This window comes from Gymnoscopelus braueri (assembly GCF_963280865.1).
Source record: "Gymnoscopelus braueri genome assembly, chromosome: 17".
NCBI classification, from domain to species: Eukaryota; Metazoa; Chordata; class Actinopteri; order Myctophiformes; family Myctophidae; genus Gymnoscopelus; species Gymnoscopelus braueri.
The window spans coordinates 29,843,533-29,862,457 of NC_137617.1; the positions used below are offsets into that span (position 1 = coordinate 29,843,533).

At 43.2% G+C, this 18,925-nt stretch overlaps 1 protein-coding gene across 1 annotated transcript in view; it reads right to left on the reverse strand.

Annotated features, from left to right (window-relative positions):
• The window catches only part of myo1d (myosin 1D), a 147,138-nt gene that overhangs the window by 45,282 nt on the left and 82,931 nt on the right, over positions 1 to 18,925 (reverse strand). The window contains exons 17-21 of the mRNA XM_080455315.1: positions 14,539 to 14,762; positions 12,135 to 12,273; positions 11,069 to 11,173; positions 10,654 to 10,767; positions 530 to 684 (exon numbers count right to left, since the gene is read on the reverse strand). Of these exons, the coding sequence (XP_080311441.1) occupies positions 530 to 684; positions 10,654 to 10,767; positions 11,069 to 11,173; positions 12,135 to 12,273; positions 14,539 to 14,762 (737 nt within the window). The remainder of the gene's footprint in view (positions 1 to 529; positions 685 to 10,653; positions 10,768 to 11,068; positions 11,174 to 12,134; positions 12,274 to 14,538; positions 14,763 to 18,925) is intronic.

An 18,925-nucleotide genomic window follows, 5' to 3' on the forward strand; every position in this document is an offset into this window, starting at 1 on the left:
AATTACCTATCGCAAGTAAGTTTCGTGGAGAAGCAGTGTTCTGTTTTTATGTACCACATATCTGGAACAAACTCCCAGTAGGTCTGCTACAAATCTCAGTTCTTTTAAATCACTGCTAAAAAGATTTCTGTTTAATCGTTCTTCTGCTCTGTAATTTTACTCTATCTTTCTGTTAACCTTTTCTTCTTTTTTGTTGTATTCAAATGTCCAATTATATTGTGTTTATTTAGCTCTGTGTCTTGATAGGTGTTTCATATTAAGGAGACAGGTGTTTCCTGTTTTAACTGAATTCAAATGTCCTTTTATAATGTGTTTATTTTGCTTAATGTTTTATGTAAAGCACATTGAATTGCCTTGTTGAAATGTGCAATAGAAATAAACTCGCCTTGCCTCTGAAAGTTGAGTCCAGAGGTTTCCTCTAAAAACAAAACAACCCACGGTATGCTTTGGAAAATGGTCCGCTGTAATGTCACAGTGAGTCGTCATCAACCGGTTGAACATGTCAGACCAGAGGTATGGTGGTCCTTACCTCTTGAAGTGGCTGAGCAGGGTGCCGACCAGCTCCCCGATGCGGTTGTCGGTGGCGGGCACCATGCCCTGCAGACACACCACCAGGTCCCTGTTGTCCTTGGTGTGGAACACCACCAGCTGGTCCTTCCCTGTGGACACGCTCAACCCTGTCACCTGGGGAAGAGGGAGACAAGAGGGAGAAGGGCGCACACACACACACACACACACACACACAGGTAAGCATCCATGGGCCATTGATGAACATCAACACACAATAAAATAAAAATAATCAAGGAAATTCCCTAAATTAAAAATTAAAAAAAGAAGTACTGAAAATAGCAGAGCTCGCAAAGCGGCACGAAGCCACACGTTGTGAGCTTGTAGATCTACTATTTTCACTAGTTTGAGTCCCGTTTGGGTCACACCTACCCAGTCCCTGGGCTACGTCTCCACCACTTTTCCTCCTTCCCACTCCTTTTTGAACCTTGACCAATTCGGCCCCCCTGGTCACTTGACATTGTATGCTGATTTCTCTTTTGGGTCTTGAGCTAAAAAGTTTGGGAACCACTGCTGTAGATGCTGATACAAAGGCATGTATACAGTACAATACCATTTCTCAATGATAACATATTAGCAAACACCCATCCAACCATACAGTACATGCATAGGAACTCAGCGCAGCCCAAAGGACATTAATTCACAGAGGTACTCGTGTACTGTAGAGTGCAAACTGTAATTTATTATCCCTCATTTAACAAGAAGTAAAGAGAAGGCAACGGGGGAATTGGGGACATGGTACGTTCAGCAGATCTCTCTCACATCTCTGGGAAGGCAAAACCCCAATGAAGGCACTGCTAATAATAGGACCAATAATCTAATGCAGGGCAATGGGTCTGTGTAGCTCAACCACTAGAGCATGGCGAATGGTAGAGCTAGTGCTACTGTAAGCTACTTTACGAGCAAAAGACAGACACAAAATCTGTACCAAGTGCAATTGGAAAGGAACCTACAGGATGTTGAGCTTGAAAAGAGTAATGATCAGATACAGTCATGCAAAAAAAGAGTGTATGTATTATTGATGTATCTGGACCCCCCCACCCCTCCCCTCTGACCCTTGAGGTCCAATGAATGTGACTGAAGAGCTATTGATCAGGATCCCATAGGATGCAGACAAGGTGTTTAATCAAGACTGCCTCATCCCACAAACACCCAGAGGAGATCAGCATGTCAGAGGATTCCCAGTGTTGCGCTTGAATTGTTCCGTCTTACAGGGCAAGCTACCGATAGCATGCACCAGTAAACACAGCTAAGGAGTTCAATAGGCCTAATAGTTTTCCTAGCGCTTCAATCTCTTTCTCTTAGTCTGCCTTATCCCTCCATCCCTCAAGGTTTCTCTGCCCATCTCTCCATTTATTTATCCCTTAATCTGTCTCTGTAGTAAGCTCAGGTCCACGGAGCCTGTGGAGTGCATTGTGTGAGCACAGCAGCCAGAGGGCAGGCAGTCGGCTACATTAATACCCACTCAGCAGAATGCCACACTGAGACAAATCCTCCCTCCATCTCCGTCAGAACAAAACCCAGAAAGACAGGCCTCTACCCGGGGCTACCACGGCGAGCTAATTTACCTGCGAAACGACGGCCACAACTTGCTCTCCCCCTTTCTGTGACGAGTGTCCCAGAATCGGGGCTAAATTACAGCCCGAGGCCATGCCTTCCCCCCCCCCTGCCAACCACCCACAGTTAATTACACAGAGCTGGGTTACATTGACATTTATATTAAAGGACTAATTGATTGGAATGAGAGTCGTTGTTCTAATGACTCGCGTAATGATAGATTATTTTCCTTATCCCCCCTTTTTTTTGGGGACGATCATTTGTTTCTGTAAATGTCACGTCAGCCGTGCGGCAGCGGATCTGTCACACAGTGAATGAGTGATACAGATGCTACATGCTAACGTGTAGCAGTAACAGTCGGCATGGTTGACGAGAGCGTTTCCAGTCCGGTCATCTCCATCGTCAGGGGGATAGGGATTGGATTGGACATTCCTCTCATGCTATTCTTTAGGGCAGTAGTTCTCTAAGTGGGGTCCGATTAGGGGGTTCCAGGGGGTCCCCAGCAACAAAAGGACGTCGCGTTGTGAGGCGGTACATCTGCCATTTTGGAAAAATTGTGACAAATCTTGACCAATTTTCTGTCATGTTCTCTGGCCCCAAAATCTCTTCAAACGGGGGTCAACGGCCAAATACATATCAGTTTGGAGATCATTGACATGAAAATGTTTGGGAAGCATTGCTTTAGGAAGCCACAGGACGGTTACATAACGGCAGCACAGCGATGCCTTGCAGAGATGAAGGGAAGGATGGAAATGGAAATGAGAAGAGAAGAGAGAGGAGAGAGAGGAGGGTGACTAAATGGATCTAATATAATGAGCCAAGCTGTGTGACCTCTCTGGCTGTGAGGGCACCAGTGAGCCTGGTATGGATGTTTGTTGAGGAAAAGGTTGGCTTTCATTAGTTAGTCAGCTATAATTATATGTCACAACTATTATACACCGTTTGATTCTAACCCCGGCAGGTCCATTTGGACTTTCTCAGAGTTAAATGAACACTCTGGATTTTACTGTGTGAGTGAGTGAGAAAGGACAGGATGGATATAGGTGAAATGAAAGTAAAAGGAGAAAAAAGGGGCGATGAGGACGTACTGTGCGCTCGAGGGATCAACATGTCAGGAGGACAGAGGACGCACAAAACGGAGGAGAATGGATGGATATATAGTCTATCACTCATACAGGTACCGGTATCAAGTAGCAAAATGTTGGTACGGCTGCCTAGGACACTACTCCAATGGATGGCTGGATAGAAGGAGAGATGGATGGATGGAGAGATGGAAAAGAAAGTGTGGTGAGAAGGGTAACTAGAGGGGGATGACAGATAAGCCCCACTAGGCAGGCAGAGGGAGGAAGCCCACACATACTATGTAGGAGGAGGGCTATCCACACACATGCCTGAACGCCACCAGACATCAGCTGATCTGCCCTGCCCCGCTCTGTATCCATGACAACGCAGTCTCCAGGGAAGTTGGCATGACAACGGCGGAACCAGAGAAGAGGAAGCGAGAGAGAGAGAAAGAGAGCGGGAGAAGGGAGAAGGGAGGTGGGGATGGGTGGAGGTAGCAGGAATAGAACATGTCAGAGGGAAAGGAGGATGGAAAATGAAATGTGAAAAGAGGACAAGAGAAACCTTGAGAGGCGATCAGGGAGAAAAGACGGTGATGGGGAACGGCTGTCTTCCCCTCCCCTTTTCTTTAGCGGCACACTTTTTACTTTCACAAGGGCGTGGAACAGCAAAACGTTCCCTGCGTTTTCGCAGCACAGGCGTTAATTGCCATATAAATCCCCCGATTCGACAGCCCCTCCGCTCCACACCGGGTGCTGTGGAGGTATGGAGCACATCCATCAGGATGCCTTCGTCACCCTTTTGTTCCCCTAACGCAGCAGTATACACACAGCGGGTGGTGTGGGGTGGGTAGTGCAGCCAGAGGGTTAGCTATAGCTTATCGCCGCTAATCAACGACCAGCTAACTGCTCTTCACCTTCGCTTGACCCGCTGCTCATCGATCGCTTCACGCCTCCTCAGTCCCCAGGCTACGTCTCCACCACATTTCCTCCTTCCCTTAGCCCCCCCTCCCTCCTTCCCACTCCTCTACGTCAGTGGTTCTCAAACCTTTTCATGTCAAGGACCCCCAAAATGATATGTATTTGGCTGCGGACCCCCATCTCAAAAATATATTTTGCGCCAGGGATTTTTCAAAAATAGCAGATCTACAAGCAAAATAGTGCGGCTCGGTGCCACGGTGTGAGCTTGTAGATCTGCTATTTTTGAATAGCCAAAGTATAAAATTTGGTTAAAGTGGTTCAAATTATTGTGACTCTATATTAACTAATTTTGCCGGGGACCCCCTGGTACCCCCCCCCCCAAGGACCCCTGGGGACCCCCTGGTACCCCCCCCCCAAGGACCCCTGGGGGCCCCCGGACCCCACTTTGAGAACCAATGCTCTACATCTCCACCACATCTTCCCACTCCTCTTTTCACCTTGACCAATTTGCCCCGCCCCCCCCCCCCCTGGCCACTTGCCATTTTATGCTGTAATAAGGTCTAATGTTATGGGCGAGGTACATTAGCTGTAATGGCTGATGTATTGCTAAAATAAATATAGGTAAACTGGGCAGTACCATCAGAATTCATTATGGGGGGGGGACTTGTAAACTAAACATGATTCTATTTTTTTGAATAGTATTCCTTGTTGGTGTTTAACAAAACGAAAAAGAAAAAAAAAACTCCAGTGATCGGAAATGGCTCGAAAAAGGTGTGTGAACTCTCTTTACCTGAAACGGTAGTTTTAAGTGGGTTCAGCCTGAACAGCTGTGGCTGAAATGCATGGTGTATTGTACTGTACGATGCTACCTCATTGCGTCCATCTGGAGTAGTGTTCTAGGCATGCAAGCCTGCCTACAGCATTGGTTCTCAAAGTGGGATCCGGGGACCCCCCAGGGGTCCTTGGGGGTCGCAATCATTTTAACCACTTTAACCATATTTTATGCTTTGGCTATTCAAAAATAGCAAATCTGCAAGCTACAAAATCTTTTTTTTGAGATGGGGGTCCGCAGCCAAATACATATCATTTTGGGGGTCCTTGACGTGAAACAGTTTGAGAACCACTGGTCCACAGAGCTTATGCCTCCCTGCACGCCTTCTGCACGAGACTACCTCTCCATCACATGGTGTCTGGTTGTGTGTACTGTATATGTCCATGCTTTCAGCAGGACCCTCGTGCTCTCGTTTCTTTTTGCACGTGTTTGCTTGTGCCTTTGACTGAACAAACAGTAAGTAAAATCTCCTTCAGTTAAGCCATTAAGACGGGAAACGCAACTGTGTCATTTTAGATTTCTTTGGCTAATCAAAAAAGATATAAAAGCTCATAGCGCTATGAGCTTGTAGATCTGCTAGTTTTGAAGAATCTTGAAAATATGTGAAAATTTTTCAATATATACATTTTTGAAAGCGAACATTTGTAACTCAAATCTTTGCTTCTGGGGGTCCCTGGAACAAAATATTTTGAGATGGGGGGTCTGCGGCCAAATACATATAATTTTGGGGGTCTTTGACATGAAAAGGTTTGACCACCACTGATATACTGTAGCATCATACGTTTTTCAGAATACTGAAGACATTTTTTGTTGCGTTCCTGAATTGAAATGGTTAATCCCCCCTCCCTACTCTCCATTCCACACACACACACACACACACACACACACACACACACACACACACACACACACACACACACACACACACACACACACACACACACACACACACACACACACACACACACACACACACACACACACACACACACACACACACACACACACACACACACACACACACACAGTGATAGGGGGCTGTGCTCGTCCATCTCTGGAGCACTCTCCAGTTTTCCGGTCAGTCACTGTCAGCCTGAACATTGGGGGTGTCCGTGTCACAGTTGTCACACTGCCCGGCGGGGCTCATATCTCACTCATTTCATCAGACCGCGCGGTGGTCGTATCCGCCCCGGAGATTAATGTACGACACCTTCTCCTTCCTCCTCTCACCTCCCTGTCTCACCCCCAAGGTCAGTGGTACACCCGTAGAAGACTGCCCCCCTGTCTCCTTCACTCCAGGGCTGCTTAAAGGGATAGTTCACCCCCAAAATGACTAATCGATAGAAAAAATATTTTTTTGGGGTGAACTATCCCTTTAACCTACTGTATATTCAATCTGGGAACGTTTTAGATTTCTTTGGCTATTAGAAAATAGCAGATTTACAAGCTTGTATATCTGCTATTTTAGATTTTTTTTTTATTTATTTTTTAAGCAAACATTTGTAACTCAAATCTTTTCTTCTGGAGGGGTCCCTTGAACAAAATATTTTGAGATGGGGGTCTGCGGCCAAATACATATCTAAAAATGTTTTCTAAATCCTAACAGTATGTTGCTATATCAGTGGTGCTCCAACTTTTCAATGTCAAGGACCCCAAAATTATATGTATTTGGCCGCGGACCCCCAGCTCAAAATATGTTGTTCCAGGGACCCCCAGAAGCACAGATCGGAGTTAAAAATGTTTAAAACATATATATATATATAGAACAAAAAAGGGGACTCCTGCACATCCAAAAAACCCCGTTGGAGGTGCAAGTCTAGTCAGCAGGTATATAAAATGTAAAAAAGAGATGAACCTTCAAGGAAGGGACTGCACACTCCAGGGAACAAAGATGGACAACTTACTACTGCATTAAGTATTTTATTAGAACGACGCGTTTCGCCGTGAGCTTCGTCAGGTGCTATACAAAAGTACAATACTTTTGTATAGCACCTGACGAAGCTCACGGCTTCGTCAGGTGCTATATATATATATATGTTTTAAACATTTTTAACTCCGATCTGTGCTTCTGGGGGTCCCTGGAACAACATATTTTGAGCTGGGGGTCCGCGGCCAAATACATATAATTTTGGGGTCCTTGACATTGAAAAGTTCTAGATATATATATATATTCAAAGAATTGCAAAAAAAAATCACATTTTTGGGCGGTGTAGCCGCCCTATAAGTGGGGTTGGGACACCTCATTAGTATTAGTTTCCTGCACTGTGATTGGCCCACTTGGCCCACTTTCCTGTACTGTGATTGGCTGACTCTATTGGCTGACTCTATTCAGCACTGTGATTGGCTAGCGAGACACATGATGACATTAATAACCTATAAATAGGATTATGCACTTCCAAAAATGATTTTTTTTTGGAAGTGAGCTTCCATCACTATGATGACCACTGTGATGACCACACCGCCCACTTCACACTGGGTGTGATTATTATTTCTTTTTTGCAGATCTACAAGCTCAAAGCACGGCATACACGGTTTGTATATCTGCTATCTTTGAATAGCCAAAGACATCTTAAAATGACACAGATGCTTTCCCGGTCTCAATGGATTAATGTATGACACCTTCTCCACCTCCTCTCACCTCCCTGTCTCACCCCCAAGGTCAGTGGTACACCCGTAGAAGACTGCCCCCCTGTCTCCTTCACCCCAGGGCTGCTTAAAGCTGGCAAAATGGGATCAATAGTCAGTGCAGCAACTATTGTTTGTCACAGCGGTGATTCTTGGCTAGGTCTGTGTTAGAAAAATAAATATATTGGAAATAAAAAATCTGTAATCTCACTATCTCAGTGGGAGAGCTTATCAACCACCAAAGGGTAATACAGGGAAACAGGAAAGCAACCAAATGTAAATCACCCTCCTCCAAAAGCTTGAAACATTCCCTGTTGAATACGTTGACTGAGACATCGCTTTAATGAAGAAGGAGAAGGTTTGGCTGTGTGGGTGTGTACTGTATGTTACATAAAAGATGAGTTTCTGAGGAACAGGCCGGGGTTGCTTGTGGAAATGGATGTGCTGAAATTGCAACGTCAACGCGAAGGCACACGCATCTCATAAACATAAATACATCCACACCCTGTTTCCCTGTCTCTTCCACACACAAGCATGCCCGATTGCGCATACTGTACAACATGCACGTGCACACATAGACATGAAAGGGGGCTTCAGCCCCTGCCCTTTTACCCGTCGGTAAAAAAGTGCCCTCTCCAGACTGTTTTTTTTTTTTTTTTTTTAAACCCAAGAATTAATTTCAACTGCCCCTTGCGGCCTATCGGTAAAGCTGACGGAAATAGCAGTGGATGTGTTGGATGCAGCTCAAAGTGAACTTTCCTCAGGTATCTAGTTTGTCGCCGTACGACCTTCCTAGCCTGTTTTATTAAAGACAAACGGGCGACAATGACCAAAATTTCAATCGAAAATGGCAATCGAAAACCGGCGAAAGTGGCCGTTTTCAAGTTGTTTTGGCCATTATCTCTGGAACGGAAGGTCCAATCTGCTCAGTTCAAAGCTTGTTGAGTGCGTGACTTTGAGGACATTAAGCACGTTATGATACTGTTTCGGGTTTTTGGGCCTAAAAGTATGGTAATTGTTCGTAAAGTCCAATAGGTGCCCTTTTGAAATTCCAGCCCCTGCCTCTCCAAATCCTTCTGCTGTACAAACACGCATGTGCGCCACACACACACACAAAAAGACCAAATCCACAGAATGCTTTTGCCATGGAAACAACCTCATGTGCTGTGTATGTGTGGCCGCCTTAATGGGCCTATCAGCGTGTGAATATGAAAATCAGCCAATTGTAGAGCCAGGAGACAATTTGGCATGTCTACTGTACATGTTGCCACAGGATCACAGAGATGCTCGGTAAAACAGTAATCAATTCTTGGTCTACAACGATAATTTCAGAAAGCAATTTGGTCATTCATACAGTATTACTGCAAAGTCCATAAATCATTGTTCCAAGTGCTTCGACACATTCAATTAGCATAGAAAATCTACCAGTAAGCTACAACATCTTCCGAGATCTATCTGCAGACAAAAGATTTGATGAATGAAATAAGCTTGGAAAAGTCTTGCTCCGTAGACCTCCTTTAAGCAATGATAGATTTTTGCAGATTAAAAATTGACAATAGGGACCAATCATTGAATTAATATCATGGATGTGTCCTATCAAATCTCTGAGGCCAAAGACATGGATCGCTGTTATACATAATGTATCAGTAATAAATTGGTTCTCAAAGTGGGGTCCGGGGACCCCCGGGGGTCCTTGGGGGGTCCCCAGCAAAATGAGGAACAGTTTAAACAATTAAGCCCCATTTAATTTAACTCATTCCCTGCCAGACTTATTTCTGGCTGTGTTTGCCCACTGCCAGCGATTTAGTGTTTTTTATAACTTTAAAAAATTCACTTTTTTTTTTTTTTATTATGATCGCAAGTCCAGTCGTTTCTAAACACACAGGCGACCCGTGCACGTCGCTCAGACAACAAACATTCCGATCGGGGCGGAGTTCCTTCTCCTCCAGCCCAGCGTAAAAACACCATGTTTCGCTATGTGAACGGAAAACTCACTTACTTTTTCACCTCGCCACGGACCTCGCTAAATCCCTTATGATCGCGTGTTCAACTGTTTGTGGACACACAGGGTAGTTGTGTGAGTGGTCCAGAGAAGACATTTTCAATCGGCGACATTCCATGTTGAAGTAGTAGCAGTTTCTAAAAAGCGTTTCTAAACAGCGTTACTTGTACACGGGGGAGAAAAGCGAAGCAGAGAAAAGACCGTTTTAGAGGGGGACCTAAACAAGAAGCGGACGGAACCGAAAATCTCCGATTTGACGTATTTCCGTATCCGGGTGTGCTACAATGAAATGTGTCACTGCGAGAGATGAAGGACGTTGAGATCTCTTTTAAAAACAATATTTTGCAAAATTACGTTTTTTACGTCAGTGGCAGATTTGGTAATTGGAAAAAAATATTTTTTTAACGTCAGTGGCAGTGAATGAGTTAATTATTCGGCTCTTCGACAATAGCCGATATACAAGCTCACAACAGCTTGCGATGTGACATGTTGTGAGCGTGCAGATGCTATTTTCAAAAGATTTTGACAAATGTTCTCTTATAGGGGTCACTGGCACAAAATCTTTTTGCAGTCAAATCCATGTAATTTTAGCTGTCCTTGACATGAAAATGTTTCAGAACCACACTCATCAGTATGAGAAAAGATCAGCTTCTTTTACAAGATAGCATCTAGCTCTCCCTTAAAAAAAAAAAACTTTAGATATCGATAGCAACTTAATATGTGTGCAGTGTGCTGCACAAACCAGTGCAGAGTTCAATGGCAAAGCTGCACTTAAACAGAACAGATGTCCGGATAGAATCACCATTGACAACCTGGCTTTTGGTGGGCACGTTGACTAGTGTGCTCATGGTCAAATGGAAATGGCAATCTTTTGTAAACACTCATACACACCTAAAAAAAAATAAGAAAGGTTGGTATAACTAAGAAATAACATTAACATTTTCACTCAGAGTGTGTGTGTGTGTGTGTGTGTGTGTGTGTGTGTGTGTGTGTGTGTGTGTGTGTGTGTGTGTGTGTGTGTGTGTACATGTACATAGCAGTGGGTATTAATGGTAGAGGAGTGTACATTATGACGGGCAGTGGCATACGTTGTAGAGAGGGATGCTCTTCATGGGCCTGTACTGCTTGAGGGGGTCCATCTTGTACAGGTGGCGGTCAGTGATCAGAACGGTGCGGTCCTCGGCCTTGTGGAAACGGTTGATCTGCGGAAAACAAAGCCCTTCATCAGTCACCCTGCTGGACGCACACACACTCACAAATGCACGCACACACTCACAAATACACACACACACACACACACACACGCCCGCCCGCGCGCAGGTGGCTGACACCTGGGAAGGTGTGTGTGTGTGTGTGTGTGTGTGTGTGTGTGTGTGTGTGTGTGTGTGTGTGTGTGTGTGTGTGTGTGTGTGTGTGTGTGTGTGTGGGCTACATTCCCATTCACCTCCACTAATATGGAGCACTCTCAGCAGATGGGGTAACATAAGTGTAACAGCCTCGTACCTTGCGCACGTTGCAGGAGAATAGGACTCTCATGAACTTGTCCTTCCGTTGCAGTTCACCTGAGACCAGCGTGAACGAAGAGGCTGTTTCAGGGCTGTCTCGCTTCTGACTCAACAGGAAAAAGGAAAAGCTGTGAGTACAGCACTCATTTGATAGACGATGCTGGTATTCAGCCAGAGGCAGGTTGGTTCACCAGGGCTCACGTTGCCGCACATGCTTCCATAGTGTAACAGTTACAGTAAAGACGATGACACACTGAGCACAGTGCAGACATAATGCCTGATATACTGTATGCTTGGTTGTGAGTGGGTGTTACGTGCCAAAAAACAGCAGATCTACAAGCTCACAGTGCGTTGTGGCGGGTTGTGAGTTTGCAGATGACAACCGTGCATAACTAAGTATACAGTAACTCAGGCTTGAGTGTGCACACAAAGACAGAATTGCATGGACGCACAGACTTGCACATAATAAAGTAAACGCATGTGCACATGCAATACACCCACAAACATACTCTGGCCTCTAGTTAGAGGGCGGTAATGTTTATCAGCAGCACAACCGATGAGCTCGCTGTGATTCTAACAGACTAAAAAAAGTGGGCCTAATGAAAAGGGACAACCCACCACATGAAAACTAGGTTTATTTAGCATTTTATATCGCCAATTGTGCCCGTGCACTCGATCCAGTCAACATGGTTTTCCAAAGTAATCTTGTAATATTTGTTTGCCGGTTAGATATGGATTGTCATTAGCTAAATGTGCACATTCTCAGCAGAATATTGCTAGAACACCAATTCATGGCATTTGGCTCACAACGTTTGTGAATCTGCACTAACGTGAGATTTTGTTAGCGTTTGTGTGGAACTTGGGGAAAACACCGCACCGGATAGTTATTGACAGAGACGGAGTGTGCCAGCTTATCAACCCTCAAACTGGAGGCCAGCATTTCCCTCGCACTGATTTATTTGTCTTTGCCTCTGCAGTGTGTGTTTCTCTTTGTTCTCTGTATTGTATATACAGACATGCCTATAATACTGTGTACCAAACACCACTCTCTACTTGAAACTCACCAGGTAGTTCCCCTCCCAGGCCCCCTGCAGGCCCATGTCCGCCCTTTGGCCCTTCAGGGCCTCTAGGGTGGCAACCTTGGCCCTCACCTGCAGGGTCTCCTCTGGAGTCAGCCCTTTGATCAGTGTCCACGCCCACCACCTGCAGGTGTGCAGAAACACAATCAAGCAAACACACAAAGAGACGCACACATGCATACGGAGGCACAAATAGTGCATGCAACATACAGTGGTGGAAAGTAACTAAGTACATTTACTTAAGTACTGTACTTAAGTACAATTTTGAGGTATTTGTACTTTACTTGAGTATTTCCAATTTCCAATACTTTTACTTCTACTCCACTACATCTCAGAGGCAAATATTGTACTTTTACTCCACTACATTTACTTGAAATCTTTAGTTACTAGTTACTTTTCAGATATAAACTATGATATAATAAAACATACATTAACCACTTTAGCCCTATTTTATACATAGGCTATTTGAAAATAGCCGATCTTGTAGATCTGCTATTTTCAAATATTTAGTACTTTTACTTTTGGTACTTTAAGTACATTTTGATGCCAATACTTTTGTACTTTTACTCAAGTATTTTTTTTATTCTGGACTTTTACTTGTAACAGAGTATTTTTATATTGCAGTATTGGTACTTTTACTTAAGTAAAGAATTTGAGTACTTTTTCCACCACTGCGATACACAAGCATCAAGCATGAGTACGTGCAAGATAGCGCACAAGCTTGAACAAAGGGAAATCGACTTCGTCCAGGATCAAGGTTGCACGAGGCCTTGACAAGCGCATCTTCCATACAGCAGGTGTGTGTGTGTGCGTGCGTGCCAGTGCAGTGGACTTCAGTCGAGCTTTCCAATGACTGTTGCTGACATCTGACATCCTTTCTTGGAAGGCTAGTTTCCATACTGTAGGTATAGTCGGGATGAAAGGAGGGGATGAGGCTTTGATGGGGTGGGACATAAATCAATGCTCAGTGTGAGCCCCCAGGCTGGAGGAAACACGTGTAAGCGTCTTCAAAAAGGACTCCACTGGATGTAAACTCACCCATGGCGCCTATTAACAACTTCAATATAAACCCAATTCACAGCTTTCTTCAGATTTTTTTTTTTGGGGGGCGTATTGTTACTTTATTAACAACTTTGAAATGGTTGAATGCAAATGTACATTAACCCATTAACTCTTTCAGTGCCAAGAGTATTTTCATAAAGTACTCCCAAACTGCCAGGAATTTGCGTTTTTTAAAATTTTAAAATTTTGTAATTTTTCATTCAAATAAATGATCTGATTGGGGTTTTAAACCCATAATACAGTTCTACCAGTAGAGAGCAACAAATCGACACATTGATGACCTCGCTGGCTCACTCACCCCCTCCCAAACAGGCTGACGTCATATCCGGTCCTAACCGGATGTTGACATTTTTGACAATCGTTGATCAGGCTAAATTACGATGCGATACACGACTACGATGACTGATCGTCACCAAGACCAAAGAGAGTAGACGTGGACCTCTCCGTTCGCTTTTTATACCGTGTGAAAAAAACGTGACTTTCGCTATTCTGGCCGAAAATCACCGGAGAAAAACAACGTGACCCGGAAATGATTTTTTTTTTTTACATCCGGCTCCGGGTGAGTCTGATGTAGTCAGGAAGCGAAAGTGATCATGAAAAATATACAGAATAGCGCGACCACAGTCAAAAGTAAAAACTCGGGATTTCTCGTGCTGGCACTGAGGGTACTCGGGAAAAACTCGGGATATGTCGGGGCGTGGCACTGAGAGAGTTAAGACCTGAAACGCATCTGTGTCACGTTTTGATTTTAGCTAAAAAAAATGCATTATTTTACACTTTGGCTATTCAAAAATAGCAGATATACAAGCTCGTAGCACGGCACCGAGTGCAGCGCTACGAGCTTGTAGATCTGCTATTTTTGAAAAATCGAGAAAATGTGTGCAAATTAATATATTAATATTATTTTAAAGCAAACATTTGTAACTCAAATCTTTGCTTCTGGGGGGTCCCTGGAACAAAATATTTTGAGATGGGGGTCGGCGGTCAAATACATATCATTTTGGGGGTCCTTGACATGAAAAAGATTGAGCACCACTGATATAGAAATATATGTTTTTCAGAAAACTGTTGAGATTTAGGAGACATGTAGAATCGGCTTCAGGTCTCAATGGGTTAATGTACTGTATCGTAACGTATTGCAGCGCGTGTTGAGCGAGCTGGAACTCTCCTTTGAGCCCTGAGCCCATCGTCTAGCCTAGATCATGAGTTTAGCTGCGTGTTTGTGTGTGTGTGCGTTTGAAAAAGGAGGAGTGAAATGGAGACAACCAAAGAAATGAAAACAATTGCGTTCATGTGATGTGGTCCCCTGTACTGTCTATTTGAATACCTGTTATAGATGCTCTTGAGGGCCTCTTCAAACTTGCGGAGGACTTTGGGTGGTGTGGGCCACTTGACATGCCTGCCGTAGTCCTTCATGGAGCGCACGTTTTTGAAGCGACGGTTGACCTCGCGGATGTAGGACTTGACTTTGTAGCGGCGGTACGCCCGCAGGATGATGAGGGCCGCGCGCATGCGCCTGTAGCGCATTCTGGCTATGGTGCCCCGCCACACCTGGAAACAACAAGAAGACACACTGATGTATAACACTGATTTTTAGAAATATTGGTCAGACAATCTGTGGTTTGTGACTCAAAAAGAAAAATCGGGATCGTCATCGGACCCAAAAATCGAGCATCGTTTGGGCTCTAAACAAGAAGACACACACTGATGTACAGTAGAGACATCACATTTTAAAAGGCAGAATTCCAACTTTGATCAGTGCCATAATGCTTCTCCTGCAGTTTACTCACACACACACATTGGTTTTGCTAACTTTTGGGGCTTTCCATTGACTTACATTAATTCTATATGCCTTTATCCTAACTCTATGAATCAATTTTGTCCCCAATTATTTTCATGAAACTAGTTGATAGAGGTCAGCCCAATCAACTAGTTTCATGACCAGCATTTGTCAGGAATGCACACACACACACACACACACACACACACACACACACACACACACACACACACACACACACACACACACACACACACACACACACACACACACACACACACACACACACACACACACACACACACACACACACACACACACACACACACACACACACACACACAGAGGAGACTCTAAAATGTCTAATGGATTTTATTTATTTATCAGACTGTCCTCTATTTTATTTTTGGACCTACATGATGTTAAAAAGGAACCCATGGACACAGCACTTAAGTCTTCATGTTCACTCTCTCCTCTGTCTTTTCAACACACAAAAATAGCAAAAATAGCCAATCCGCTATTCTCGATGTTTGCCCAAAATATACAATAGCTGAAAGTGGAAGGTTTATAAGCAGAAAAATATTTCAAACACAGATACATTTAATTCAATGCCTGTCAGTTACAAATTAAAAAATGTAACTTAAACTAAATTGTGTAAAATACAATTTATCATTACCGTAACCACTATTACGATTACTTCAATAACAACGCCCTATAGATGGCCTAATTTTCAATTAAGATAAAAAGGAATAATTGTTCTCATTCAAAATTACAAAGATATTCAAGAGGTTTTACTTGACATGAATCGTAATTGACCATATTCACAAGGTCAAAATAGTCACCATGTGAATGTACTGGTCAATATACTGTTGCACTTGAAGAGCACATATACATATATACTGTATATATAAAGTCAAATACGAACGCCTCTAACCTGCCTGTAAACAAACCTCAGCTGAGTGGCTATCAGAAATGCTAAAATATGAATAATTGATGTTAGTGGGACCCCGGGGAGTCATAACTCCTGCTGTGCTCTCACTAAAGCTATCACCATATGCTCCCCATTCACGCGCGCAGACACAAAGCCCTATTATCAGCAGCGACTGGGGTAGTGATGGGTCCGAGAGCGCACACACACATACTGTACATGCACACCTTATAGAAGATCTTGTACTGCTGTTTAATTAAACTGTGTCATTTTTTAAAATTAATATTGTCTCTCAATCTCTGGGCTGTCATGGATAACCTGAGCCCTCTGGGTATTGGAAGAGGCTTTGATGACTGCTGTCCCTGCTACTAATGGAGCTTTGACTGATGTGACCAGGGTCCCGTGCTCAGAATGGACCTGTGGACACAACACTGGCCCTGTTGTTAATGCAGTCACTTTGAATGGGTGGCCCCAACTCCTTGAAATCATCAAGAGACCTGCATCACTTCGGTTGTGACCACTTTCTTGGCATAATGAGTGAAGCTAAACATCCATGGTACATATTGTCATCTGAAGCCATACATTATTTTGTTTCTCGCAATCGTGATGTTCTGATTGAGGTGGAACTCACTCACACTCACACGGACGCACACGCACACGCACACGCACACATACTGTATATATATAGCACTGTAGAGGCGATACATTGCACTATACTCAAGTCTTCCTCCTGGAGGGCAGAATACTGTAATGCTCTGTAATCATGGGCATCATGAATATTTTATGTGTCAGAAAGTAGGGGTGGATGCCGGGAAGGAGCAAAGGATTTGTGACATTTGCATCTTTAAGCTTGGAGGAGGTTTTTCACCTAAATAGGCTGACTGTGTAATTGGCAGAACAGTAGATTAGGCATAGCCCATTGAATATGGGAGTTCCAGATTAATTAACTTTTTTTTTTTTTACAGATGATAACATTTTATCCATATCAGCTGCTAGAAAATGCTTCTAAGACGCTGATTGATGTATCTCCTGCAGTACAAAACAGACACTTTTCAATATCAGACAATAAAACCAGCTAATAAGGACGTATTTTCCCTATTTCCAATTATTAATTAATAGGAGACCTACAAACTGACAATGCGTCAGGGGCATTGTGAGTGTATATAGGGAAAAATAGGAGGGGACCAATTATAGACCCCTGAGGGACACCGGTCAACAACGTACCGTATATAGGGTTTAAGTGATTAATAATCTTAATTAATAATCTTATCTGAAGAAAATATGGTATATACAGTGGTGGAAAAAGTACTCACATTTATTACTTAAGTAAAAGTATCAATACTGCAATGTAGAAATACTCTGTTATAAGAAAAGGTCCGGTATTCACAATTTGCGTGAGTAAAAGTACAAAAGTATTGGCATCAAAATATACTTAAAGTACCAAAAGTAAAAGTACTCATTACACAGAATGTCCAATTTCAAGTTTTCAAAATGTATAAAATTCTTATGAAAATAGCAGATCTACAAGCTGCGACTCGTTGTGAGCTTGTAGATCGGCTATTTTCAAATGGCCGAAATGTATAGGGCTGAAGTGGTTAATGTACATTATTTTGTAATAATAATCAAAATCTACAAAGTCAATAATAACTAAGTAAATGTACTTAAGTTACTTTCCACCAATGGGTATATATATATATATATATATATATATATATATATATATATATATATATATATATATATATATATATATATATATATATATATATATATGGTATAATAACTGGATACATATTTCTATACTGTTCTATGATTAAAGGTCATGAGGACTCAAAGAGGTCCCAGAGGGAAGTGATACCCTTTAAATCCCAATGTTTGAAACCTGATTCTAAGACACCTGGTAGAAAGTCAGGGTTATTAATGACTGGGGCAAAAGTGGATGTCCTTCAGTACGTTCTCTCTCTCTATGTCACCCTCGGGTGAGCCCAAACGTTGTACTGCCCTGAAAGATTTAACTGTTTATGCAACAACCGTTGCCCGATTTCAGAGTAGACTTAGCTTAAATATTCAGCCAAGTTGAGGAGATATTATTATGAACCCATTCCATCATAGGGCATTTCATTTCTGTTTTATTTTAGGTCTGGAAGAACCTTCCAAGTCAAGTGGGTTGTTCTTCCAGACCTAAAAGAAAACACAAATTAAATGCCCTATGATTGGATAAAGTCAACAAGGGAGAACGCTCATTTTGTGCGTGAAACTCTGTCTAGACAGGAGGGAGTTTCCAACGCTCCAGGTCCTGCTTGATTTCAACAAATAATGGACTGAAAACTGTCTTTGAACATCTGATGGAACTCAGGTGTGATACTGTAGATATTGCCAAATACACAAATCCTGTGGGGGACCACCATCTTAAAGGAAAAGGAGAAAGAGAACTGGGCACCTGAGGCTGACCACCTAGGGGCATAGCTTCAGATTCTTTGGGGGGTGGGGATCAAACACAAAAAAGCACTAAACTGTGTAGAACATTTCTGATGTGTGATAGAAATGTCAGTTGTGAACAATTTAGTGTAGCGCTGGCTCCAGTGCTGCGCTTGTGTAATTGAATGATCCAGTTCAAAGCACAGCACCTGCAGGGGCATCTCCGGTGAGCTGTGACACAGAGCTGGTCTCCTCCACAGGCCCAGTCACACTGAGATCAATGTTGGACCACCAGGCAACCAGCCAGACAGCAATCTAATCTAAACAGTAAGATAGTTCAGCCATGCTAAATGTCCAGTGGTACGTATCATCTCAGGATAGGAATGCTTATTTAAACCCAATTCATACTTATATGACTGTGCCGCTCGCTGAAAATGACTGATCACACATGATGCATCATGGCTGAAATTCTGTTCTTTTTCGTGAGCCATGCGGTCGTATGACCAAGTTACCTATTAGAAGTTGTGATTGATATAATTGTATGACATGACTTGATATGACCAGAGCCTTCCAGCCTGTGTAACATGC